The sequence below is a fragment of the Cucumis melo genome, chromosome 6 (assembly GCF_025177605.1).
Source record: "Cucumis melo cultivar AY chromosome 6, USDA_Cmelo_AY_1.0, whole genome shotgun sequence".
Taxonomy (NCBI): domain Eukaryota; kingdom Viridiplantae; phylum Streptophyta; class Magnoliopsida; order Cucurbitales; family Cucurbitaceae; genus Cucumis; species Cucumis melo.
Window position 1 is genome coordinate 32,525,596 of NC_066862.1, and position 27,178 is coordinate 32,552,773.

General features: G+C 34.2%; 2 protein-coding genes and 1 long non-coding RNA gene across 7 annotated transcripts; 1 reads left to right on the forward strand and 2 right to left on the reverse strand.

Annotated features, from left to right (window-relative positions):
• The first annotated feature begins 6,562 nt into the window (after nucleotides 1-6,562).
• On the forward strand, nucleotides 6,563-7,503 carry LOC103491080 (uncharacterized). Its single transcript, XR_007821453.1, has 2 exons — nucleotides 6,563-7,130; nucleotides 7,249-7,503. It is a non-coding gene; the product is annotated as an uncharacterized LOC103491080 (long non-coding RNA).
• A 1,591-nt stretch (nucleotides 7,504-9,094) lies between these two features.
• On the reverse strand, nucleotides 9,095-16,403 carry LOC103491150 (uncharacterized). Of its 5 annotated transcripts, none has more exons than XM_051085668.1 (7): nucleotides 15,686-16,403; nucleotides 13,711-14,068; nucleotides 11,340-12,727; nucleotides 11,074-11,193; nucleotides 10,666-10,820; nucleotides 10,418-10,493; nucleotides 9,095-9,395 (listed from the first exon to the last, which is right to left on the reverse strand). In XM_051085668.1, the coding sequence occupies exons 1-7, from the start codon at nucleotides 16,076-16,078 to the stop codon at nucleotides 9,363-9,365; spliced, it is 2,523 nt and encodes an 840-aa protein (XP_050941625.1). In that variant the 5' UTR covers nucleotides 16,079-16,403; the 3' UTR covers nucleotides 9,095-9,362. The 5 variants fall into 5 exon arrangements, with proteins under 5 accessions (XP_050941625.1, XP_050941624.1, XP_050941623.1 ...); XM_051085667.1 differs by having other exon boundaries at nucleotides 9,095-9,449; XM_051085666.1 differs by having other exon boundaries at nucleotides 9,095-9,557.
• A 1,953-nt stretch (nucleotides 16,404-18,356) lies between these two features.
• Nucleotides 18,357-27,178, reverse strand: LOC103491081 (protein HOMOLOG OF MAMMALIAN LYST-INTERACTING PROTEIN 5). The gene is made up of 6 exons (XM_008450905.3): nucleotides 26,919-27,178; nucleotides 26,735-26,835; nucleotides 20,890-20,999; nucleotides 19,923-19,998; nucleotides 19,702-19,842; nucleotides 18,357-19,366 (listed from the first exon to the last, which is right to left on the reverse strand). The coding sequence occupies exons 1-6, from the start codon at nucleotides 27,010-27,012 to the stop codon at nucleotides 18,602-18,604; spliced, it is 1,287 nt and encodes a 428-aa protein (XP_008449127.1). The 5' UTR covers nucleotides 27,013-27,178; the 3' UTR covers nucleotides 18,357-18,601.

Consider the following 27,178-nt stretch of genomic DNA (forward strand, 5'->3'; position numbering starts at 1 on the left):
CTCATAATGGTGGATTTTCCCATAATGGTGGAAAAGATAACGACCCACCTCATTTTTTGGTTGATTATTATAGAGAGATAAGATAAAGTTAAACCTGAAACTAATTTTGCAGATGGACAGAAGGCGAAAAAAAGAAGAAGACTGGTCATTTGCCTAAAACGGTCATCCGGATAAAAAAATATGACCTAAGCTACTAATTTATATCCGCGCACAGTGTTAGCACACTTAACGTTGTCACAATTCCAAAAAAAAATGGATTTCGCATCCTTTATAGTGGTTGTTTTGTAATTTTTTACATTTGTTTGCCAAAATGCATTTTTAGGGCTTCAAGGCTTTCATTCTAGCTCCATTTTCTCGATTCTACCTTAATAAACACAAAATATAGGAACAACCTCAAATTAAACAAAGTTAGATATAGCACATTTTTATCACATCAATAAGACTAAGCATGTTTTTCTAAATAAAATTAGAAATGTCAAAAAACGAAAATTTACTTCATTACAAACTCAACAAATCTATCATTCTCTTGAGAAATTCAACCAAAAACATCCCTAATTGGAGTCTTTCCTATCCTCTTAGTATAATGAGGATGTGGTTTTGTGGGAACCAATCTTGATATTTTGGTAATTGGGATTTTTATAATTACCAAGAAGAAGATGAGAGATCATCACAAAACCCTTATGTGTTTCTTTTTGATAATTCGTATATCCTTTTAGGTTTAAAGAAATCAATTGGAGAGTGTGGAAGGTCGTGAGATGAACCACGTAAGTATTCCTCTTCCCACGTATTGATTTATTTAATTTAATAAAAATAAATTAGTTAATCAATTAATTATTAATATAGTTAAATTAATTAAATCTAATTTAAATAATAGTTCATTCACAACATATTTAAATGGGCATCTCTTTCACGTAAGTTAAGATCAATAAATTTAATTTAGTTTAATCAAATCAAATCAAATAATCAATTAATTATTAAATTAAATATCATATATTTAAGAAAAATTTTCATAAATATAACAAACTACTAAAATATTTACGATTGGTGTAACAAAGCCTATAAAATTGGTCATTTTTTAAATATTTCAGGTTTTTCTCTTTCGTCTTTCTTTTCCTCTTTTTTTACGTCGTTTAAATTTGGGTAACAAAATCTGATTTCTTTCTATCATTTTTCTTCTTTTTCTCTTCTTTTTTTTTTTGTTGCGTTTTTTCATCGTTTTTTTCTTTTCCTTCTCTTTTTTTACGTCGTTTAAATTAGGGTAACCAAATCTAAAAGATCGTGTATAAAGAATGTTGGAAAAAAATCGTTTAGATTAGAGTAGCCAAATCTAAACGATCATGTAAAAAAAATAAATGTTCGTGTACCAAAAGAATTAAAAAAAAAATCATTTAGGCGATCGTGTACCAAATAATCTTGAAAAAATTAACAATTGTGTAAACAAATCTAAACGATAGTGTACCAAAAGAATCTTGAAAAAATTCGTTTAGTCAAATCTAAACCATATTCTACCAAATTTTAAAAATAAAAATCGTTTAGATTTGGGGTAGCCTTTGTTTTAATAATCTTTCGGTCGACCTACATTGAATCATATTCATTGCTTTTGTTTTATAACCTATAGTTTTAATCTATATCTAATACACATTAATATTAATATATAGTTTTAATATGAATTCAATTGTTATTAAATTAATATTTGAACAACTTCAAATATTTAATTCTCTCATAAATTAATTTTGAGTCATATCCAAAATTAAATTTATATTATAAAGTTTAATTAAAATTAAAATTAAAATTATCATACATTATATTATTTTCCTAAGTGAATTTGAACATTTCAAATTTCTATTTAAGAAAATCTTACCTCAATACACTATATGAGCTAGAAATGAGATCTAATGGATCTACAAACCAGGAGCTCTGACTATATGAGATTAATTTGTTAAAATCATTAACCACATTAATCAATATTCAATAACTATGTGGACACTTCACTAGAGACTCACAGTTGTACTATTCTTATTGTAGATATATATATGTGTCCATGGATATTATAGACTAGTAACAACAAATGAAATTAGTCCTTAATAAGTGTTCATAAGACCGGTTGTGGTAAATTATCATTTTCCCCTAGTTACTTCTAAATAATCCTTGAATATCTGTGTGTGAGACCCCTACCTAAAGTAGAGGGGTCAAAATTTGACTAAGTGTTTAAAGAAGGTGTTTGGAAAGGAAGGTTGCGATGAGAAGCTGGTGTTTGAGTTAGTTTGTGATAAGGTAAAACGACGCATTAAGACATTCGGCATTTAAGTATCGTTAGGCATTTGGAGTTCTTCACAAAATAGAGTTAGGCGAGGAAGATGTCTAATCTTGATTTGACAGGGGTTTACGTGTAAGGTTAAGAGCTAAGCATGTTTAAGAAAAACATGAAGGTTACATGTGTACCACTAAGAGCAGGAGTTGGCGAGTTATTAAGAGATTAAGGATGACTAATCCAATTTGGGAACGAGACAGATTATTAGGAGGTGTTACTCTAGAAATCTGAAAGGAAAAAGTCAAGTGTTAAGTTGATCCCAGACAAAAAGAAAAAGTGAACAAGGCGTTTTGTGTGAAGGAAAATCAATTTGTTAGGTGTGATTTCTTCTTAAATGAGTTTGTTTATGTTAAAAAGTTTTCCTTAGAGTTCTTACTTATTTGAAATGATATTTTATATATAAATGTTTTAAAGCATTTCGAAAGGAAGCTTATATTATGTTCAAAGCATGTTTTATATGAATGTAAAACGAAATTGTGTTCAAACCATTAGTCTTCTTCCTATGAATGAGTTAAGTGTTATGTGCATATAAGGAGTAAACACAGTCATGTAGAAAAAGACTGCATGGTGGAGAGAGCTAGCCAATGCATAAAAGATGTGTATTGTGCTTTGCGGCCTGAACAACAAGGAGTGAATCAAGATATTCCTGGATGTTGTTGATGAAAAGGACATCACCGTAGTCTAAACGCGAGATGATGAGTCTTGGCGTGGGGAATGATTCATGTTCTTGGCGAAAGGATTGCTTGAGACTAATATGGATTTATGTGTTATGATGTGTTTACGCGATATAATATGAAATGATGTTGTTTATGAAAGGTATTCCAAAAATGAATTTTTTAAAATTTCCTCACTAATTCTTTTGACTTATATTTTTAATTTGTCACTCCCTCGGTATTTAGGTCTTAAGGCCAAGGTAAAGAAAGGATGAGAAGCTGCTACGCGAGAAAAGAATATGCCAGACATTTAATTTAAGCTTTAGTGATACTTTTCTTGTATATCATGTAAAATGTTGTAGAACGCTTGTTTAAAAGTTAATAAAAGAAATGGTTTATCTTTTTCTGATGTGTTAAGTTGTTATTCATCGCCTAAAGTGTAAACTAGTTGTGAAGTCAACAGGCGATTAAGCAAAGCTTAAAACCTAAGCGAGCGTCCTGACGTTTTACATGGCAAGTTAGGATGCGTGGGGGGTGGGGCGTGACACTGTGTTTTTCTAATGAACAACATGTTTATGGTCTAACCATTAAACATAAACTCCTATTGGGCCATGAGAGATAAGATAGGTAGGGCCCTTCGTTCAAATTCTAGAGTTATCATTTAAGGGATTACTCATCTACTTACATTAAAGTTGAAAAAGAGTGAATTTCATCTTGTATTATTATGTTCTCAGCTCCTTACTCGATCTTGCTCCAAAAATGGTAGGCTTATTGAGTCAACAAATTTGACACGCTGGCTCATACAAATCAAGGGACAATCCCCTAATAGACGCTAGTAGAATTCTAAGTAATGTTTATCAGTATCATTGATATAATCTGAAATTTTGTAAATATTTTTGTTCATTGTACTATATTGGAAAATGTCCCTAAAGAATATATATATATATATATACTCACTAAACTCTCTTCGTTGTTTAGGGGCTCGTAAAGGAATGAACTAGTAATGTAATATAGTCTAAAATCCATTTTTCAATTTAGGGTTTTTGTTGATCCGATTAGTTATACCAAATTCATATTGTTTCCACAATTTTCAATCCAAACACTCTTTCTTGTCATTTTACGATCTCATTTATGTTCCACCCTTTATTCCTACGCATCTCTAATACTCTAACCCCGTGAACTCTTAGTAATCCATCAAGAGAGATTCAACTTGAATATAATTTTCAACTTGTTAAATATCAAGGTTGAGTAGTAAAATGGAGAGGGAGGAAGAATAATGGAAACAAAATTGGTTAGGTTTACAAGATATGTTACATAAATAAATAATTTTGAAATATGACCACTTTCAACTTTTGAGTCGATGATTAAGGTAGAATTTACATAGTTTTCCTCGCTTATAGACAAGTAGACTATTTTAGTATACACTAGTCTATTTTAATATATAACAGTGTATCATGCTAGCTAATAGATTTCAATCACATAATTCAATTGTTGAATATATAGAACCTAAAATTGGACACTTTAAAGTAGCAAATTCAAAAAGTACAAGAACTAATAAAAATGATATTTAATTTAATTTATATATGTATATGTTGATGAAATTTTGGCAAAGAGAAACACGTCTAACCTTGAGAAGAAGTTAAAAAGTTATTAGATATCTCTTGTGGAAACTACACGAATATATTTTTAGACGGTTTGATTTAGGATTTATGTTAAATCTACTACGATATGAGATTTTTTTAATATTAAGTAAGATCAAATTTTATGGGCTATTTTTAAATACGAACCAAAATATTTATTAAATACAACAAAATATCACAATCTATTTATGACTGATAATTCAATAAAATATAGATCGAAAGGATTCGAATGTTTAAGGTAGGTAGAAAAGATTTGTACGACTTTAAACGCTTTTATAATAATGAACTAAACCGGAACTAAATGAAAAACAGACTTTTCTAAATAACAGGGAAGGAAATTAGGGTATGAGAAAAAATAAAGTAGGGATAACTAAGCAACTTAATACTCTAATTAAAAGGGTTCGTTAATTATCATTCATATTTGTCATTCACCTATGCTTCTACCTAATCCTATTATTTTAAATATTGTTGACATCTAATTTAACTTATTCCATATTTATATATATATATATATATATATATATATATATATATATATATATATATATATATATATATATATATATATATATATATATATATATATATATATATATATAAAAGGAAATTGTTTCATGAATTTCCTTAGGGGAAGATATATCATTATTTTTTGTTTGGGTTCCAACCTCCAATTTTATATTCGTTTATTGCTTTTGAAATTTCTTTTTTTTTTTCAAAAATTAAATTATAAGATTATTAAATCTTTTATATCAACCTATTTTATTATATTTTTAAATATATGAAATTATTAAATACAAAATTTGATATTTCTAAAAAAAAGTAGATGAAAATTTTTAATTTATACTTCTCAAGTTTAGAATTCTAAAATTTTTATCTATTTAAATCTTAAACTAACAACTGAACCAATTTAAACTCGAAATTTTAAAGTTATATCAATTTTAATAAAAAATAATAATAATAGCAATTTAAATCCTAAATTAATCTTAAATTTCACATTTGCTCATCAAAGTACAATTTCATTTTAACTTATAATTAAAATAAAAATATATTTTTTGAGATAATATATTATAATATTTCTAAATTTACTATTATTTTTTACACATTACGATGTAAATATAAAATGGATATAAATATGAAAATATTGAAATAACTCTTTTAATTTTGTAAAATTAAGTTCAAACTATAATTTTTTCATGTGTGATTTTTGCATACGATGCATGCGTTGTTTGCTAGTATAAAATCATAAAAAATTGACCTGAAAGTTGAACGTTTACTTCGTAAAACTTCTTTTTATTTGTCTTCTTTGTTTGTATTTTTTATACGTTATATCAAGTACATTGTAATTAAAAATTATAAACCCCTAAGAAAAATGTATAGGTTTAGTCTATACTTCCAAAAATAACTTCTTTTTCTCCTTTTTATTTTTTTTTATTTTTTTGTTTATTTCTTCAGTCAAGTATAACAAATATTAAAATTATAAATACTTTGACTGACTTATTTGGTAGAGAATTCAAAAACTGAAATTTGAATGCAGAGTTGTAAGATAAAATTTCTCAATAAATGTGAAAAGTAGAGGAAAAAAAGAAAGGTAATGCTATCTTTAAATGTTGGAAAGATAAAGTTCCTAACCAAATGTAAAAGAAAAAGTAGAAAAAGAAGAAAATATATTGTCAGTCTATAAATGATCAAAGTTCAATATTATTTACCATTGAGATTGAGTTGTTTTTGTCAACTTAAAGTTGGTATACCAAACCAAATAGTCCCTAACTAGTGAGAAAATATTACTATCCTAATATGATAAATGTTTCATACTACCTTCACTTAACATGTCTTGTTAATGGATTTTTAAAATTAGCGATCCACTAATATCAATATACATAAATATTTACGAAAACAAGTTTATAGTAGAAGTAGTAAAAGGAAAAATATGGTAATACGTGGGAATACTAGGAAACTTTCCACTTAAAGAAATATATATCTATATGTGTCGGATTTTCGTGGGGGAGTCGAAACTAAACTTAAATTAACAAATACTAAAATGCAAATATACTTTCTTTACGAGGACTAAAATGCAAATATACCTTCTTTATTTTTCTCTGTTTACAGCTCCCAAGTTCCTTCGCACGCGCTCTATAAATAATCAAGCAAGCAAAGGGAAGCTAAGGCAAGGGGCATTTGTTTGAGTGAGGACTTTTATCAAACAAATGGCGGGCATTATTAGAATGGGGCGTTGGGGGTTGGTGATGGCAGTGGTGGCAATAATAATGGCGATGGCAGTGGGGGAAGTGGCGGCGCTGACGGCGGCAGAGTGTCAAGCGGAGAGAGATATGGCGGTGAATGCGTGCAAATCGGTGTTGTTCGGGAGAAATCCGTCGCCGGCGTGCTGCCAGAGGGCGAGAGTAAGCCATACAGAGTGTATTTGCCCCGCGGTGACGCCTAAACTAATGACATACGTGGATCCTATTCGCGCCATTCGACTCATTGAAAGCTGCGGCCGTAAAGTTCCTCGCCATTTCAAATGTGGAAGTAAGCAATCAACCTCTCTCTCTCTCTCTCTCTCTCTCTCTCTCTCTAATAAATCAAGTTTTTCATTCAATTAATTAATTTCACTCCATTATAATTATAATTAATGTTCGTAATGCAGGTTTTACCACTCCATGAAAGTTATGGTGAAATTATCCAATCAAACCTCAAGATAAAAATGATAGAACGGAATTAAGTGATGTGTGTCTTTTCTTTCTTAATTTTTCTCCAATGTTTAATATTAATTAATATCCACTACTTTAGCTTAAAAGATAATAATAAATAAAGTTAGTTAAGCTTAATGTATGTTTTTTTTCCCTATGATTGAAGATTTGAGATTGAAATAAAATAACTATGTATTGTGGTTATTTATTTATTTCACTGTGCATTATTATTACTACTTCTCTTTCCAATTCACAAATTTGTCATTTTCAACTTACACTTGTGATGTTTGGAGTTATCAATTTAAACCTCAAACTAATAATTGGATCAATTTATACTCAAACTTTTTCAAACATAATTTAGACCTTGAACTTCTATAAATGTACCAATTTAAATCATCTATTATGTTTTATTTGAACACATTTATAAAATTTAAGGGTTTAAATTGATGCATTTATAAAAGTTCAAGGTTTAAATTGATACAACTATTAGTTTCGAGTTTAAATTGATAGAACATCCAAAATACAAGGTTCAAATTGATATGGAACTGTTAGTTTAAGGTAAAATTAATACAACTTCAAAGTTCGTAGGTATAAATTGACATTTACCCAATAAATAAATAAAAAACAATTTACTCTCTTAAACTTCATAATTATATTAATTAAAATACGAAATTTTTTAAGTTAATTTACACTTTCATTTTAAGATTTCATTATAAAACTTTTGATATGCTATCCTCATATCATTTTGAAACCTACTTTAAAGTGCATAGGATTGATGAAATATAATATCAGAGAGATGTTGGAATCAAATAAAATAATAATGACTTTTACTAAGATGAGTATTTTTAGAAAAAAAAATTGTAATACTTTAATTCTTTTTTTTTTTTTCTACTAATTTAAAAATAGTTGATGAGGCAATTTGTTTGCTACTTTGAATAGGGTTCGTGGAGAATAAATAATTGAATAGATAGGCATTGTTTGAATAACTATTTGGGTAAATAATTCAAAGAAGAAAATTTTGATTCCATCAAACATGATCCTTAAACTTAAGTAAAATGTTAAAATTTTCATCTTAATTTAATTTCGATTGGTTCACCTACTAATTTGTAACATCCATTTTTATTATCATCCTTGATCCCCACCCCACATTGTTGGAAAAAAGAAAAGTTTGCCTACTAACCTTCATCACGTTTTGAATTCCATTTTAGCTATGTTTCGATCTGTTAAAATATCCAAACATATGAAAATATTGGACATTTAGCTTTAATTTGTCTTCAAGCATGACAATTCCCACAAATGACTTCGTAAACATCAGGAGGTGAGGGTAAACCAATTATAACATTCTTTGTTAAAGCTTTTCTAATAGATATAAAGCTGACATGATCAAGGCGTTTATGCCACAGACCAAGTTCATTTTGTTTAGAAATGTTGTAAACAACATTAATAACATTGGGAGACCAAAGATAACAATTGTTAGAGGAGCCCATACCTGTTAAGAAAATATTAAAATAAAATAAAATGGAAAACACCGATAATGAATGGATTGACTAATTTTCTTTTATCTCAATAGTTCGAGGGGGGTATCATTCTACATACGTAGTGGCCATTGGCCAAGATAGTTAAGAGGAAAAGAAATTCTCTTATTCGGCCAAAATGGTTAAGATAAGAACTTGCCTCCTTACACTAAATATTTTGTCCACAGAAAACAATACATCAAGAAAAATAAATCCTCTCATACTAGTAACAAGACTTTGCTCTTTTATAAGTAAAATCACCATTTTTGCTTCGCTGAGCTATCAAAAGTAATAAAATATGTATATATTATAAACCTCAGGCATTTATAAAAAAAAAAAAATGGCACATGTCTACAATACAAGGGCACCTCTTTCGTTGTGAAAGCAGGGCATGTGTTGTTGAGATACAATAATATTCAAACAGGGGGGTCCTAAGAGAGAAAGGACTTGGGGATTCATATGGGATGTGGCAAGAAACAACTTTATATTACAGTCACAAAGAAGAAACTAACTGGGAGTATAGCTACCTACTTCTAAACATTTGAATATTGGAACATTCATCCATCAACTTGTTCTTGCAAAGGTTGACTCTGTATTTGTTCTTGCAAATGTTGACTCTCTATTTGTTCTTGCAAAGGTTGACTCTCTATTTGTTCTTGCAAAGTTTGAGTCTGTATTTGTTCTTGCAAAGTTTGAGTCTGTATTTGTTCTTGCAAAGGTTGACTATGTATTTGTTCTTGCAAAGGTTGACTCTGTATTTGTTCTTTCAAAGGTTGACTCTGTATTTGTTCTTTCAAAGGTTGACTCTGTATTTGTTCTTGCAAAGGTTGACTCTGTATCACGGCAAATAAACTGATCAACAGTCTTCCAATTTGAGAAATGTTTGTAAGAGAAACAACTAAAGATGAAATACATGGTTATGACATGAAAACGTGAGAAAATCAAGAAACAAGAAGCATGCGGCAACTAACAACTCTCATTCTACAAGAATGCTTTTATACCTAGTGTTTTTAAAGTTCAAGACGCAATAGAGTGCAATAGTCTTTCGGGGTTTAGGCACAATGTGTGGAAAAAAAGGTTTTATTTGTGAGGCACGCCAATGTAAAAGTAGTACATAAAGAAGGGAAAGCACAGTTGAAGTAGAAATAAGAAAACAAAAACAAAAAGACCTAAACATAAGACATTTCGAATTTAGGTTTAGTAAAATTGACTTTTTTTAGTTAATAAAGGAAAACCCCTAGTAATTAATATTTTTTAAAAATAATGAAAAAGACTCAAGCACTTGAGCTGCACCTTATTTTGTGAGTCTCGCCTTTTTAAGGAAAGACAAGGTGCCATGGGTGCACCATATTTGCACCTTGCGTCTAGGTGCATGCCCCGGAGAGGTATTAAAACACTAACCATACCACAGACCAGCTTCAAGTGGATTACGAAAACAAAAGATATTCTTTATGGATTACCAACGTCTTAGCAATAGAGTGCCTCCAATTGGCACACATCCTAAGTGGATGAATTAACAAACAGAAGACACCAATTTAAAGGGATGAAATATAAATGGCAAGCTACGACCAACAAAGATCTTAGAACAAATGGGGACTAATAAGTCCATTACCTGCGTCACTGAGAAGTTTTCACAAATGGCGCCAGTAAAAGGTACAAACTCCTTGCTAGCTTCAGTATAAAACCATCTGCAAATCCATAATTTACCATTATAAAGGGAACTCAGCAAGCTAAATCATCCTCTAAGAAGAAATCAATCACAATTATCGATCAGCACACATTCAATAAAGGAGAAGTGCTTGATATCGGTCTCCAAAAGCAACAAATGGATTAGAGAATTGTCCAAGGAAATCGACGTACTTGCACAGGAAAATTGGCTTTATTCCATTATCTTCCCCAGGACCCAATTGTTTTCGTCTTTCAAGTTCTTCTTTATACTTGGCAACAGAAAGAACTTCACATGGTCCTCGAATTAAGCCCAGATCTAAACAAATATAGCCATCGGATGTATATACCTACGGAGACAATTACAAATATGAGGTCCATATATGAAACTCTCTACACCGACAGTGCAGAAATAAATCTCCTGGAGTGACGTGAGGAATCACATAGAAATAGACCACGATAATGTGTGAGTGAGATCTTAGTGTAACTTCTTGAGGTTTGTGCAATAACATATCTGAACGAGGAATCTCATAAAATGCACAAAGGGATGGGCCTACAAGGGAAATGGAGAATTTAAAGAAAAAAAAAAAAAAAAAGGTGTACCTCATGTTCTTCAGGGGAGCACGGGCAGAGATGGGCAACTTCCTTTGGCAAGTCCTCATAAAAGTAACACTTCTTAAGAATAGCCCATTTCAACCCACTTTCATATTCATGGCTGAAGGACTGCATTAAAAGTAAAAGCTTCCCCATGTTACTTCCACGTATTATTCATAAAATGTAAGAAAACTATACAAATTCAACAATCAACTTAAATACTCTATTAGATAAGTTTTTAAGAGGCCTCAAACTATGTTTAACAATTTGCTCACATGAAGCCTATAGGGCATCAATTTCCCGTTGCTGGATTGAAAAAGAGCAAATTCTTCAACTTTATATGTCGCACCATCAACTCTACAGGATTTGTAATATGCCCTCCTATCTAAAATCTGATATTGGTCTCCAATCCATTCAACGTTATGCAAGTCATTGGAAGAAGCACCGGGCTGCTCTCTATTTATGATGCTAGCTTCAAAATTTTCAACATTATTCTCCTGCAGAACTTCATGGCCATCTTTCTTCACGTTTGAAGTATCATGAGCACTTGCTGTTGAGGAGGGTATTTCGGGGCCTTCAGAAACCATTTTCTGATAAACAATTCGAGGAATGTCAGGGGGTTTAGGAATACTAGAATTATCAGCCATTGTTTGGGATTCTTCTGGAGGCTCTGCTTTTGTTGAGGATTTATCATCACCTATTGATGCTTGAGAACTTTTAATGGGCTGAGCAAATGTTTCACTTGATAACTCACCAGAAGAGGGTTCACAAACCAGCCCCAAGGATTTGGCTGGGGTATTCAAGGAAGTTGGTGAAGTTGGTATTGGTTTCTCATCTATGTCTTTCCTAATTGGTAAAAAATTATTTCCATGAATCTCTTCCACATTTGGAAGTTTGAGACCAGGTGATTCATTGGCATTGCTTCCATAGTCAGCAGGCTGAGGAGTTGGCAAATCTGAACCTCCATTAGAAACTAACTTCAACTGACCAGCACTGACCTTCTGTTCTATGGCTCCTGATTTCTTCTCTAGTGGCTGAGTTCCACTGGTATTGACCGATAATTTTGGCGGCGGATTACTCCTCATGACACGCCCATATTTAGGAGGTAAAGGCTTCCCATTGCTTATAGTTAAACATCTTGGGCAGTGCCATTCGCCTCTAGGAATTGCTCTCTGATTAGGTGACTGTACACATTTCAAGTGATATCCTTTCTCACAAGCATCACATATAAGTACAGTATCAATCTCATTAATGGTAACTTGACAAGTTTGGCAAGTCACAGCCTTGTTCATGTAATCTCTTGAAGGAGGATTCCAAGTAGGATGATCGGGCAGTTGTGGCTGTAAGAGCTTCTGAATAATTTTGACAATTTCATTGTGGTTATTAGAAAGTGAAGGTCCTTGCACAAAATTCATGTTCTGTAAAGGCGTATGCAAACCAGTAGTATTTCCTGTCCCAGTTTGAGAAATAGGAGGTCTAAAGCTCTGGTCCCTTGCAGCTTGAGAAGACGATCTTAATGCTCTTGAGTCTGTGGTTCCCTGAGCATTAACAGCAGAATGATTGGGAAACTTGTGCTCTGGCCCACCTTTAGCTGCCAAAGCGGATTGAGTTTGAGCAGACCATGTTGGAGCACTCGCCAGAGGATGATTTGCCAAAGAGTTAACTGAAAACCACCAAAACATTCAAGAACAAAATAAATGCAAAATCAAAGCAACAAATTGTGAGCAAAGACTTTAACTTAACAAGCCACCTGATCGAGTTTTATCCCCACTCTCACCTCAAGAAAAAAAAATTAATATATATAAAATCAAAATACTGAAAACATCAAACGCCAAGTCATAAGTTCAACAAAAGAATCACAGGAGCATGCTCTTACACTTGCACGCAATACCTTATCAACTGTGCAAAATCTTTTTTTTCTTATAGAAACTACTTTTATTGAGAAAGATCAAAAGAATACAAGAGCCTACAAAAAAACCAAGTTCACAAAACATCCATTAAAGAAAAGGTTCCAACTAAGGCCTAAGTAAAATGTTGACTAAAAAGAAATTAAAAACGTCTTCGAAATCGAAGCACAAAGGGAGACATGAAACTTCACCATGGACCAAACATCATTAGAGTCCCTCTCCTCCCTTCTAAACACTTATTATTTCTCTCTTCATAAATCATGCAGCACCTAGCATCCCAAAGAAAGCAGCCCTTCTCACTGAAAGGCAGATGGAGGAACTCCTCTGTCGAACCATTGACATTCCTTTGAGGAGCAAGCACGAAACCAAGCTCCTAGAAAGAGTGGTTCCACAGCGACCTACCAAACTCACATCTTTAGGATGACTAAAATTTAGGAAACAAGAGTAAACCTATAACATTTAGAAACTTAGGAACTAAAATAAAGTCAAACATAAAACATAAAGACTAAAAAGTGTAACATTTTGAAACCTAAGGACCAAATGGAAACAAGACCCAAAACTTAGGAACTAAAAAGGTATTTTTCCCGAAAGTAAACTAAGCAAGTGGCCATATCAAGAAAATTCAGAAAACAAAAGGGGAAAAAAGACTTAATAAAAAGCAATGGATGAGATTAGCTGCCCGTTGTATACATCACCAACTTGAAGCCAAAACTCTTCCATTGTTAGAAAAATGAAATACCTTGCATTTGAGATCCATATGCCCCATTTAATGGTTTTTCAGTGCCATGCAAGAGTGAAGAAGAACCCATTCCTTGATGACCAATAGAATATCCACTTGAAATAATATGTGATCTAACTTCATTGCTCGGTATTTGCGCCTGAACCTGTATAGATGTAGGACCAGTGACAGAACTATGACCTGAAGGCAGAGTACCTGCAGTACCTCCCACAGAAGCTGGAACGGGACCTGATTTTTCTGAGGGAAACATCCTTACTGTAGGCAATGGCCCACGGCTCTCAACTGATGAACTGGAACTTTTTTGGGTTGTATGGGATCCATAACTCGGAGGTGCGACATATTTCTTGGAATCTTCCATCTAGATGAGAAAGCAAGAATAAAAAATCTCTTTATCATTCACGTTCTTGGGCATTCTAAAATATACCTTTTCAATAATAAGCCAAACAATTTTGAAGATCATATGAAGTTGCACAAAAGAATAAAGTTAAACTCCATGCCAAAGAAGATTACAAAAAGCTCTTCAAATTAGAAAATGAATACTTAAACTATCAAGGTTGATAACTCATCGAACAGAACATGTATCGAAATGGAATTTTAGTGTATTGTGTATCAAAGCGTAAAAATGTGTTTACGTATATATTGAAAGTAAGAAATTCTTAATGAGGTTTTTGAGCCTTAGGACTTCACAAAAGGCATCTACCTCAAGCACGCCATATTTTGTAAGTCTCACCTTTTCCGGGCGCCAAACCTGGCCTTGAACCTAGGTAAGTGCCAAGAGGACTTTTTAAAGCACTGCTCTTAACATGGATTGGATTAGGATAAATCATCTTCTTTTAGAGAAACAAGCATGTTTTTCCAGGCAGAAAAATATCTCCTGCCTTGCTATTTCTTCTCTCTTATGAGAACCCTTGCGATACTTATATTTAGTGGTATAGTTCAAAGTGAAAGCTCAAGGCTTGTCTCTATCGAAAAATGTGCGGCTAACCCTTGCTCAGGTGGTGTTGAGCAGTCTACCTTGTTATTTCTTCTCTCTATGAGATTCCCAGCCAAAGTGATCAAATGACTTGAAAAGATTGTAAACGATTTTGTATGGGATGGGGTCATGTTCAACCAACTTCCCACCTACTAGGTTCACTTCCTTTAATTTATCGTAATTTTTCCTAGTGAAATTGCTTTGGAGATTTCATCAGGAGAAAAATGCTTCATGAAGCCTGAAGGAGATTAATCAAAAGATGGTTCCGAGATATGCAACACGATCCCTTCTTTGGTATGTCTAGAAAGAAACAAATAGTGGTTTGTGAAGATATGTGTTCCTTTTTTTGCCCCTTTTAACTTTTGTTGCACCACTTGGATGAAAACAATCATCAATCGCAAAAAAAGATCAAGATCCTTTTGAAGAATGCTCTCACATAAGGCCTTCGGAAATTATGGAAAGAAAGAAACAATAATGTTTTCAAAACCACAAGGAAAATACTCAATCTATTTGGAAGGCTAACACTACCTTTTACAGCAACAAATCTATTTGCAACTGTTCAAGCATTTTTTAGGTAATCATTTGGCCTAGTCTTCTATGAAATCTTTTCGTTCTACTTAATGAAAAGTTATGTGGATCTTCCAGAGAAAGAAAAAGAAAAACTAATGTATCTCTACGAGAATAATGAGCCAGAAAACTCGTAAGCAGATTGGAGAAGTACATCATTTTCTCTCTTTCCCCGGAAGGATTGAAGATTTCTAGGTTATCAGTAACCAAATAAAGACTAGAACACCTATCCAATCTCATCATACAGGTTTCATTCAAACTAGTTTGAACATAACGAACAGTCAAGCAGAGTAATTCACGAAGTATTACACGATAAAGCAAATCAAATAGTAAAGGGCAAGAGAACATAAAAGTAGATAAAATTGAAGACCCAAGTAGCAAATTTACACACGACAATCCACAATCCCAAGAAGCCTGAGAAAAAGCACAAAATACCTTCTTCTTCGACTGTGCCAACTTCTCTGCTATCGTCAACCTAGGACCTCGAAACCCTAACTTCTGATCACTACCATGGAGCCCCAAATCTTCAATCAAAGAACTAATACCCTCCCTTCCCACAATATCCTTCGGAGCCAATCCTTCACAAATCCTAACCAACTTAGCCCTAGCTTCAGCCATTAATCCAACCTCAGCATCACTGGGTTTCTTCCCACCACGCAAAGCCGTCATGGTCGACATAACCAACACAATCTCAGCTACCCTTCTAAGATTCGGACCCAAGTCGCAACCATTCCGAGGTTTCTTCCTCGATTGAGGCTCCGCAGGTTGATTGTCGTCATGAATCTCAATGGGTCTCTTGTCGGAGGGGGGGGAGAGCGGGTTGGACATCAACAAGGGCGGTTTCCTCCATGGATTCGGCCATGGGAAAAGACCCAGATGAGGAAAAGGAGGTGGCAGGTGAAGAGAAGGAGAAGGGGGAAGAGGGGAATTTGAAAAATTGAAAATTGAAAGGTAAGTAAGAGAGGGGTTTTGGCGGGTAATTAAGATTGTTGGAAGAGTAATAAAAAGTGAAAGCGTTGAGTTTTTGGGGGGAAGAGGCGAAAGGGGGCTGTGGTTTGTAAAGGCCGTGGCTGTGGCTGTGGCTGTGGCTGTGGCTGATCTGAAGGATTTTCTTTGACGACAAAGAAAAGCGGCGGTGTTGGTTTGTTTGGTTTCTACTTTAACTAAACCGTGGATGGACCGGGTTTTATATAGAGGCGAAAAGGGATTGCAGTTTTTACTTTAAACCAAACCAAATCAAACCCTTTTTTCTTTTTGTGAAAGATTTTAAATTTCCTTCCTAATTCTCCTTTGTTCTTTTAGTTTTAAAAATGTACCTTTTTAGTTTCATGTTTACAAGAGTAGACTAATATGATCTCTAAGTTTTCAAAAGCTACATTTTTAGTTTTTTAGTTAGAAAAAAAATCAAAATGTTCTTTTTTGTATACTTCTTTTTTATTGTATTATATTTTAAATTAGAAAAAATAGTATTATGGATGATATGATTTTTAGAAATTATTTTTCTAATTTTAAATGTCACATAATTATTTAAAATAAAAATATAAATTTATTTGAAAACCTTACAAACCTTTAAAAAAAATTTCTGGTCTAAAAAGATATATCTTAAAAACTCGAATGCTAAATGGATCTATATTTATAAAGATAGCGACTAAAAGTAGAAATTTTTAAAACTTAAGAATGAAAACATATTTTTCAAAGCTTGAGAACTAAAATATCCTTATATTTTTTTGGTCATTGGGTTTTTATTTTGATTTTAATTTAATCATTATACTTCAAATTATGACAATTTTACATTTGAGATTCGAGTTTCACTTTAGTTTGGTTCTTATATTTCAATGTTTGCTTTTTTAGCCTTTTTTTTTTCTTGTTTGTTATTGTTTGTGTTAATGTTGATCCCTGAAATTTGATGTTAGCGTTTATTTAGTCTTTGAAGTTTTAAAATAAGCTATTTTTTAATTATTTACATCAATGTTCCAAATTGTTAGTTGATTACCAAAAATATTATGTGGCAGTTACTAGTTTACTGACTTGACATATCATATTGATTTTATATTGGTTATTGATGATTGAACATGTGATTAGACACTTTGTTCTCTTATTGTCTTCCTCTCCATCTCTTCCTACATTCATCTGGAAAAGTTTGAAAATAATGACCCATGCACTTGAGTTTTCTCTCTTTTTTTTTCTTTTTTCCTACTTTTGCCATAGTAGATTCTGGTTTGGTTGTAAATTCATGTAGCAAAATAACCACTCATTTTCATACACTTGTTCAGGTTCTTTCCAATCATGCTTGGAAAGAAAACAAATGCTTAAACAAAAACTTTGAATTCCAAGCTCCCAAAGTTAAATTTATCTAAGTTTAAACATTGTAAGGTTATTTGAATTCAATAGTTTCTTGAAAAATAAAATGCTCCTTTTTTTTGTTTGATTGCAAATAACATGAAAAATAGTATAAAAAGATGGGATCATATGCATATTGTATTATGCAAATGTAAATTTTATTTTGGTCATTATCTCCGTCAATATAACTTTGTTTTAACTAAATGATTGATCTATATTTAATCATATTCTCTTAAAACATACTTATAAATTAGATTGATGTTTTTTACTTTTAAATGCTCCCAAAGTTTAAACTTAGATCATTTAAGGTATTTGATGTTTTATTAATAAAAAGAAACATGAAGATGAAAAATGGAAAAATAGCTCATTTAAAAGCAAGGACAAAGTAGGTATTTTAGAAAAAAATACATGTTTTCTAAAGAGATTACTTTGATAAAATAAAATTAAAAAAAATTGAGTTTTGGGTTTCTTTTAGCAAATTTTTCGCCAAAGCATAAGACATTGTATTCAAATCACATTGCATACGTGCAAATTGGATTGATTGAAAAAGATTATCGAACTACACAATATAAGCTAAAAATTGTCAACTTCAACTAATTCCCCTTCTCATTAGTCATTCAAATAATTAAGAGGAATTTTTATTTTATTAAAAAAAAAACTGATGAACACTTTCAATAATCTTAAGATTTTCAAATAACAACCAAAGCCTCCACACAAATAGAGGACAAGTATGAATGCCTGATGAAAGGCATACCAACAATCCACAGATCCCAAGAACAATTTATTTCTGTATGCAATCTAAACTCATATTCAACATTCAACCAGGCCATTATTAAATTATGAGTAGAAGACATTCCTCGGAATTGTAAGATCAAAGATCAATAACATTTCTCAATAACATGTCCGATCAATCATTTCCTGGGGCACAAATCGACTTAAATTTACACATCAAACCTGGTATAGAAAGCATAAAGAAATTCACATAAGCCAATCCAGCAACAAAGCAGAAAATCACACATTGGCTGAAGGATTAGTCAACAGTTCCAGTGATTTCTTCAAATGCTCTACCGCAACTGAAACATCATCAAATGCCAGAGCCCCTACTGCAAACCTCGCGGCCTTGTGTGCCTCGGCAATTTTCTCAGGAGCTGGCTGGTAGTTGCTGTCGTAATGGTATGATTTGGCTGGAGCTTGGGTAGGTTGAGGTTCTGAGGCCATCTCCTCTCTGCCGTTCGAATGATACTGGGAAGCTGATGGGTAGCTGGCGGGAGGAGGAGTCACTTGAGAAGAGTATGAAGCATCAGATCCTTGGTAATAGGTTGGATAGTGAGAGGGGGCGGCCGGGAGGCTGCTTTCAGAGAAACTTGGATAAGATTGGAAATGGGGATAAGAGTAATTAGGGGAAGTTTCATTAGATGGATAATTATGAGGCAACGGCTGTTGTTGATGCTCTTGCGAGTAGGAATGGATGTGGTGGTATGGCTGAGTGTACGAGGAATTGTCTTGTTCATTCCTCGGAGGAGGTATATGAAACTCATGGGATGGATAACCAGCTGCAGGGTATGATGGAATGTTTGGAGGGTGCTGATTGTCAACTTCATTATGGAATCGGGCAGGTGGAGATGTGTTTAAAGATGTGTGATTGTTCATGTTGTCATATACCTGAGGACTTTGTGGCATATTTGTGTGATCGTTATTAGCCTTGTCATAAACCTGAGGCGACAAATCTGATTGTGATTGAGTTCTTGAGACTTGAGGCTCTCCTGGTCTTGCATCCTATAAAAACAAACGTCAAACATCATGGTTGCATTATAACCCTCAAGCGAAGATACTACTGATTGAGCTTCAGAATCAGATCATTAACAATTTTAATACGATGAAGACTGAACTCAAGCGAAGGGGGAATAAAATAATAAAGGCAGCAGAAGACTTCCTGAATGGTGCAATTTTCTCCCACAATATCTACAAGACTCCAAAAAGGGAGAGTACTAAATTAAACAAATAATTCTACTTTCTATTTGTGTAGTCTGCTGTTTATGTTGCTCATTAGACATAAATGTAGTTTTTAGAAGGTAGTTCAAGAGAAATTAGAGTTAGGGACCGAACCATACATTGGCATTGGCAGGTGTACTTGAAGGAACAGACAGATCATCATCACCAGAAGGTGGACCAGGCTGTGGCTTCCTTCCCTCTTTCAAAGCCTTCCTGATATCTGCTGCTTTCCAGACTGCATATTTTCGTTTTTGCTCAAGCTACAAATGAAATTTTAGAACAATTAAGCAAAGATCTGATTCAGAAAACTAAAACACGGTCATTCAGCAAAGAAACTCACGTCTGGTTGAAGTGGACCAAACTGGGAAATAATCTCAAAGAAAATGCTGGCAGCATAAAATGTTTTTGCAGTGTTCCTGTGAATAAAATCTCAAAACCAATTAGAAACTCAAGAGACTAAAGTATGTATCAGTCAGTCCATAGCCAAATAATGGCAAAAGCTCACAAATGAAAAGGGATGCCATAACTTAATTGAGTTTAAACATACATATACACCCTACAAGTATCTAAATGAAACACTTCAACAAAGGTACTGAACACGAAAAACTTCAAAGGCAATTATCATCTAAGCCTGCATCTTTTATACCCATCATGAGAAGTTATGGAAAACTAAGAATGGTGCTTGAGCTCAACCAACAACTATCCTGAAACAGATTTTGGTAAGACTTAGAACACCAGAACTTCTCTTTTTTCTTTTGAGAGGGGGGGGGGGGGGGGGGGGGGGGGGGGGGGGTCAGTCAAATGTTCTGCACATAACACACACAGGTACCCAACAACATTCCACAAGTGAGAAAAGTTAGCTGCTTGGAATTCAAGAAAATAGAAAACTTATTCCAAAATTATTTTCAAAGTAGTTTCCTTTTTCATTTAGAACAAAAATCAAATAAAAATATGTCGGAATTGTTTTTATTTATTTCTTATTATTCTTCTTTTTATTATTTCTTATTTATTTTATTTTTTAATACACCATATTCTTCTTTTTCTTTCGGGTGTTCTCCTAGATAACTTGAATTTGAGAATAAATTAAGTAACTTAATTATAAAATCGTGAATAATGATTTCAAAGTGAACAATAGTTAATAATGTGAACCATTAGAAGTCATCCGCCATCCAATCTAATCCAATCATAGTTTCTAAATGCACTTGTCCAAGTCAAGTCAGACAACGATGAATCTTCATAACTAACTAAAAGTACCAGAATAAAAATATTATTCTATATGAAGGAAGATCATTGATTCAGTGCCATACAAATCTGCTCGACCAGCATGATCTTGTTTGTCTGCCTTTGCAAAGACATTCAATGCAAAACCCTCTAGATGCAAACTATCATCCGGCCCAAGGTTTAGTGACTTCTTATCCTGAAAACGATAGATGGATTGATCAGTAAGCAGTCATATTGCCAACCTAATGTATGAAGTTACAAATGAGGTAGAGAAGTGATGCATGAACTCCAGTAAGATCCATACTTCTCCATGTTCTAATCAAAGGTCCTAAGGTTCTTTTTCTTTTCTCTCTTTTTCTTTAATAAGAAAGTAATTCCATTGTATAAATGGAACTATATAAGAGGAAAGTGAAGCCGTAAGCTAAAGAAGATTACAACACAAAACTCTTTCAAATGGCATGATGCACGAAGTCAATTTACATTGTAATAGCTAAAAGGCACACATATAGTTTACACCAACTTGGTCAGATCCTTTGTTTGAATAGGCTTAGGATTGGTTTCCTTGAATAATTAAATTACAATTAGTTTCCTTGGTAAATGAGGATTAGGACTACTTCCCTTGATTAATTAGGATTAGGATTAGTTTGTTTTGCAATTCTCTCTAAATAGAGAAATTGTCTTCTTACATTGATAACTTTTGATTCATACAAAAGACTAATTTTATTCTTGGAGATTTCTCTCCTTTTATCCCTTAGGCTACACCACCAATGATGCAGCTACGTTTAGCACAAATGATAAAGGTAGGGGAAAAGGGCATGGTTTGTCTCCCACCCAACACCCTCCCAAAAGTAGGTATTAGAACCATCCCAATTGAGCATTTTAGAAACTAGGAGAAGGGGAGAATTGCAGAGATAAGTTTCCAGGGACGAGTAGAACTCTTAAACCCACTAAAAAGCGTGACTGTGAGGGCCTTACTTGCTGACAAGGATCCTTCTCCATCGAGCATTAGGTTCATGAAAAAAGAATCATAACCACTTAGCAAAAAAGGTCTCATTACAAGACCTCAACTTACCCAATTTTCTTAAACCTTGACACTACCTCCTACCAACCAAATGAGACTCACCCTCTTCTTCAGTACCCTCCCACAAGAAATCCCTCATCAACTTCTTTACACTCTAACACACTGCAAATGAGATCTGGAAAACATAAAGGAAGTATTAGGGACTACACTTATGATGGTTTGGATCAGCGACCCCCCTCCCCCAGTATAAGAAACAAATTTCTTTGATGTATGAAATTTACAGCCAATAAAAATGGCCGAAGCCCAATCCAACAGAGTTACAAAAGATTCCTCCAACTGGTCAATAGAGGATAGATTGTATGAACTACATAAGTATGTACATTTGTGCCAAGTTCATAGCATAATAGATAACGAGTTCGACAAGTTATCAAAAGAACTTCCATTGTCATTGAAAAGGCAGTCGTTTCTGTCCTTCCATGTAATCCATAGAAAGGCATGAAGCAAATGCATCCACATGGTCCTCTTCGCGTTATGGTATGGGTGTCCATTGAGAGTGTAACTGTGTAAGAGAGGAGGTTAATAATGTCATTGGGCAGAGCAGTGAGCCTCCCTTTGTAGAAAAGGCCTTCTTCCAAGAGCCCAGACACTTCTGGACCTTTTCAAGAACCATCTCCAAAATGGCACGCCCTTTGGATCATGACCAAGCGGAAGCACAAGATAAGAGGGAAAAGTTGGTTAACCTTGCATCTCACTGAAGCTTCATGCCTACTCAACCTAGTTGAATCACAATGTAACTCTTACCTAAATTGATCTTTAGGCCCAAAATCACGTCCAAAAAAGTAGAACAGAATAACCAAAAACAAGAACCTATTCATGTCCACAAATGAACTTTCCTTCCTAGGATAGAAAAAGAAAATATAATTTGGAAACAAAATATGCAAACGGCCAACTCTCTCTATACATATCAAAACCCTCCTCAAAATCCTTTTCTACTCCAGTAAACACCAACCTATTGAGGATATCCACACCCACAACTCAACTGGAATGAAGAGAAATGGATAGAAATAATTGCCTAGCCTCAGCCCCCTTGTAGCCCTCATCTTACCCCTAGGGCTACTATTGAGGAAGATGGAGACATTAACGATTCTAACACACCGACTACTCCATTTATACCCAAAAGCAGTTTTACCAATAATCTTTCCCATGAACTTTCCATCAGTGTGATCATATACCTTCTCAAATCCTTCTTCGCTCCTTCCTTTTTGTCTTTCCTATGGTCTTCAATAGCTTAGCACTTGATCCAAGATTTGCCTCCCAATGATAAAGGCTCCTTAAGAATCCAAAATAATACTAAGATGAACCTTCCTTAAACTATCATATAGTACTTCGTTGATGATCCTAACAATGGGCTATACAATATTATTTGGAAGGATCTCTACCTAAAAAGGTCAAGTAATTCCACTAGGAGCTTAGCTACGTATGTCTCAATACTCCTGATCATTTGTAAATATGTTCCTTGGATGGTCATTCGCCAAATTGGTGTCAACTATGTAAATCAGATAATGAAACAAAAAACCATATCTTCATTGCTTTTACTTTTTCTTTGAAGATTTGGGTATATGTAGGGTGCTTGGTGGTTCCGCCTAACATTGTCTATGCTTGGTTATCTTTGATCCTTAATGACCACTATTTCAAATAGGCAAAAAGAAAACACTACGAGTACACTTCAATAGAGCATGAATTTGGTTGGTTTTTTCCTATCCAAATGGACATGTCAATGCCAACGGAGCTGTAAGCTAATTACAAGTCTTCAAACCTAATCGCCTTCATTTCAATTGGAGGCAAGAGGCAAGACATGAGTTGTTTTGTGACATTTGATTCGTTTTCAAAACATACCCATAATTGATCGGTTCAAATTGAGAGAAAAGCCTAAATATTCCAAAGCAAGGGGAAACATCAAACTTGAATTTTCTTTGGGAAAAAATGTGTCACCCTTTGTAATTATATCTTCAACAATACAATATCCAACTAGAAAAGTTGTTAGGAACCTAGGTAGTATAAGATGTCTTTGTCCCACATTGGTTAGAATGGAATGACCAGTGTGGTACTTAAATGACTTGGCTCTCCAACCCAATAGTTGGCTTTTAGGGTGTGGTTCAACAAGGTGCTTAAACACGTAACAATGGTATAAAAGCCAGCTGACGGTGTTTTGAAGTTGAACTTGCGGATGGTTTTGATCGGGTGTGGCCAAATGAAGGGCCACTGGAGTGGCCGATAGGACATCGACTTTCCAATAACGGAGTATTGTTAGGAGCCAAGATATTACCGGATACCTTTGTCCCACATTGGTTAGAATGAGATGACTAATGTAGTACTTAAGTGGCTTGACTCTCCCACCCCAATAGCTGGCTTTTTAGGTTTAGTTCTCCAAGGTGCTTAAGTACCTAACAGAAGTTTTGCAACTTTATTAGATGAGATCTTAATTCTTGTTTTTAGTATAATTTCATATCTTTAACAAAATTGTTTCATATTAAAACAAACTGTACAGCCAACATTTGTTTGTGAGCTTATGATTTGTAGAAGACAATAATAGAACGTAACACACCATAAACAAAGACCTGGCTTCTTAACCTCAAATTACAAAATCTAATTTGTGAGCCAAACAACCCCTCCAAAATTTTGAAATAACTAGTTTCTCCAAGTCAAGGCAAGTTAACCTTTGTCCTAATTGATAAACCGGTAACCCTTGACAGTGTCGATCTGGAGTTTTATGCTAATACCTTGGGTTGTATGGTGGAGACTCTCCCCTTTAATTACTTGGGTTTCTCCATTGGACGGGCCCACAATAGGAAAGAGGCTTGGATTTCCCTTGAGGAGCAGTTCAAGTATAAAATTGATAGACGGAGGAATGTCTCTCTCCAAAGGTGGCAGATTAACCCTTGCGCAAAAATCAGATTTTGGAAGGATAGTTGGTGTGAGGTTCAACCCCTAGCGGAAAATGTTAGTCACTCTTGGAATCTGGGTCTTCTGAGAAATGTGTCGGATAATGAATTTGATAACGTTGCCATTGGAAACTCTTCACTCAAGGGCCCCAATGGATGATCGTGATGGTCTTAGCTGGAATCTTAATGTTGCTGGTAGTTTCACTGTGAAGTCTACCTTTCTTAAATTAACCAAAAGATCCCCCCCCCCCCACCACTTTACCTTTGGTTCGTTACATTTGGAAGACTAAAATTCTGAAAAAGGTGAAGTTCTTCGCTCGCCTACAATAGTCTTAACACTCATGAAAAACTTCAAAAAAGATTCATGTACACCGCGCTCAGTCCTTCAATATGTTGCTTCTGTTTCAAAGACAAGGAAACCTTAGACCACTTATTTTTGCATTGTATCTTTACTAGCAAAGCTAGGAATGCGTTATTCATAATCTTTAATCCGGAGTCTTAACTTCTTAGTAAGGTTGATAGTTGGGCGCTTGAAGGGCCCAATAGCAGAGGTTTTAGTCCAAAGGGTAACATTCTATGGAGATGTGCTACCCGTTCCCTTTTGTGGTGTATTTCAAAAGAGATGAATAATAGAATTTTTTTAAGACAACTATAATTCTTTTGATTCTTTTTTGACTGTGTTTCAACACACAACTTCTTGGGGGGAGAGTACAAATTACACCAAACACTTCTGCAATTACAACCTTTCTACGATTTTCCACAATTGGAAGGCCCTTATTCTTTAGTTTTCTCGAGGAGGGCCCTCTTGTCCCTTGCCCTTAGGTTGTTCTCTTTTGTTCTTTGAATATATTTGTTTCTTATCCAAAAAACAAACTGGCAACCACCCTCTTATCTGGCACCTTGCAAAAGAAGTCTCCGAAAAACTTACCAATAGCTGGTAGGAAGAAGCATTATGAATTAAGTAAAATATTTTGAAATCACGTCAACAAGTCCCAAGGATTTTGCCAATTACCTCTCTCGGTTCTAGTTGTAGACCATCTAAAGGCCTCTTTCCCATATAAAACAGCCTATACTTTAAGCCAAATGACACCTGTTTAAAGGAGAATCACAGCAACATATAACCACCAAATACATGGTTTTTCCCAAAAAAGTTAGCAAGACCTCCCTCTACAATAAATAAGGTACCACTAACCAAGGGTCCACTTGCTTTCCAAGTTGGCGTCCTCCCACAAAAATAAACCAATTTACTTCAAAACGCAATGTGCAAATTTGGCTAGAACCTAAGAAGGGAAAGGTAAGAGATCAAAATATTTGAGAGAACAAATGAAATCTTCTTCCAATTTTTTGGAGTGTTCAAGAAATTTCTCCTAGATCAGTTCCAAACATATACCAACTCAGGATTGCCACAAGAAGGAAGGACAAGGTAGGACAAAGACCAATTACTGTTATCACTTGGAGAGCTACAAAATGCACAAGTCAGTATACTACAGCTAAACTTACTGATAGATTAATCTTAAACCTCAAGGATGATTCCAAAATCTGCAAAATCTTAAAGCACCCGTGAACTTTCTATAAGTTTGACTGTTTAAGCCAATCTCTCTTTCCCTACCCTCTTCATCTTAAACCTCCCTTTTTGTTTGTTGTTGATTTAGCAGCTCTAAGCAACAATAAATTCCATATACATTGTGTTTTGTTACAGAATACTCAATTTATTAGAAAAATAGAAAGCCCTCCTAATACATACATATATATATATGTTTTCCCAAACCCCAAGTAGCTCTGATCGGCCCTGATTCTAGGCAACATGCTGCTACCCATTCCTTTAAGATAAAATACCAAATCTTCAAACAAAAACCCATCAAAATTAGCAGTCCCAGTTCGTCAGCCTCCCAATACTCGGGACAAAACATCCATATAACCCACCAACTTGAACAAATATTAGATTAACAAAAGCAGTAAAACTAAAACCTTTTCGAGCTGATTCATGAGGGAAACAAGGAGGGCATTAGTGGTCTTGGTACGTTCGCCCGGTGGAATCTTTAGTCCGCGTTCCATAGCATATAATCGACCTAAACATGGAGGGAAAAAAACCCCCGTCAATCAAGAAATCAAAACGAGAAAAGCCTGGAAGAAGATAAAAGCTAAGAATTACAGTAGTATGCGACAAGAGGTTCATGCTTCTGCAATTCGTCGGCTCGCTGGAGGTAGGGCAGAAGGAGCTTCGCCGGCTCGGTGTCGCTGGCCATATCGAAGTGGTTAGGAGAGAAATTTTGGTGCTGAGAATCTCGAAATCTGATACGATCAAAGGTGGTATTCTTAATAAAGAAGGAGAAGTCGTTTTTGGCTTAAGAAAACGAGAGATGGCGGTATGCCATTGTACCAAGTCTGCTGGAGCATTATTTGGGAGAGTAA

Bases quoted from the DNA above. Each gene is read 5' to 3' on its own strand.
- LOC103491150 (XM_008450978.3), bottom strand. From the start codon at position 16,078: ATGTCCAACCCGCTCTCCCCCCCCTCCGACAAGAGACCCATTGAGATT. The intron at 12,728-13,710 runs GTATTTCATTTT...GGTGGTTTTCAG, and splicing joins ATATGGATCTCAAATGCAAG to TTAACTCTTTGGCAAATCAT. The intron at 9,639-10,417 runs GTAATGGACTTA...GCCGTGATACAG, and splicing joins AAAACTTCTCAGTGACGCAG to AGTCAACCTTTGCAAGAACA.
- LOC103491081 (XM_008450905.3), bottom strand. From the start codon at position 27,012: ATGGCCAGCGACACCGAGCCGGCGAAGCTCCTTCTGCCCTACCTCCAG. The intron at 21,000-26,734 runs GTTTTAGTTTTA...TATCGTTTTCAG, and splicing joins TCATGAATCAGCTCGAAAAG to GATAAGAAGTCACTAAACCT. The intron at 19,999-20,889 runs GTATGGCACTGA...TTTTATTCACAG, and splicing joins CATGCTGGTCGAGCAGATTT to GAACACTGCAAAAACATTTT.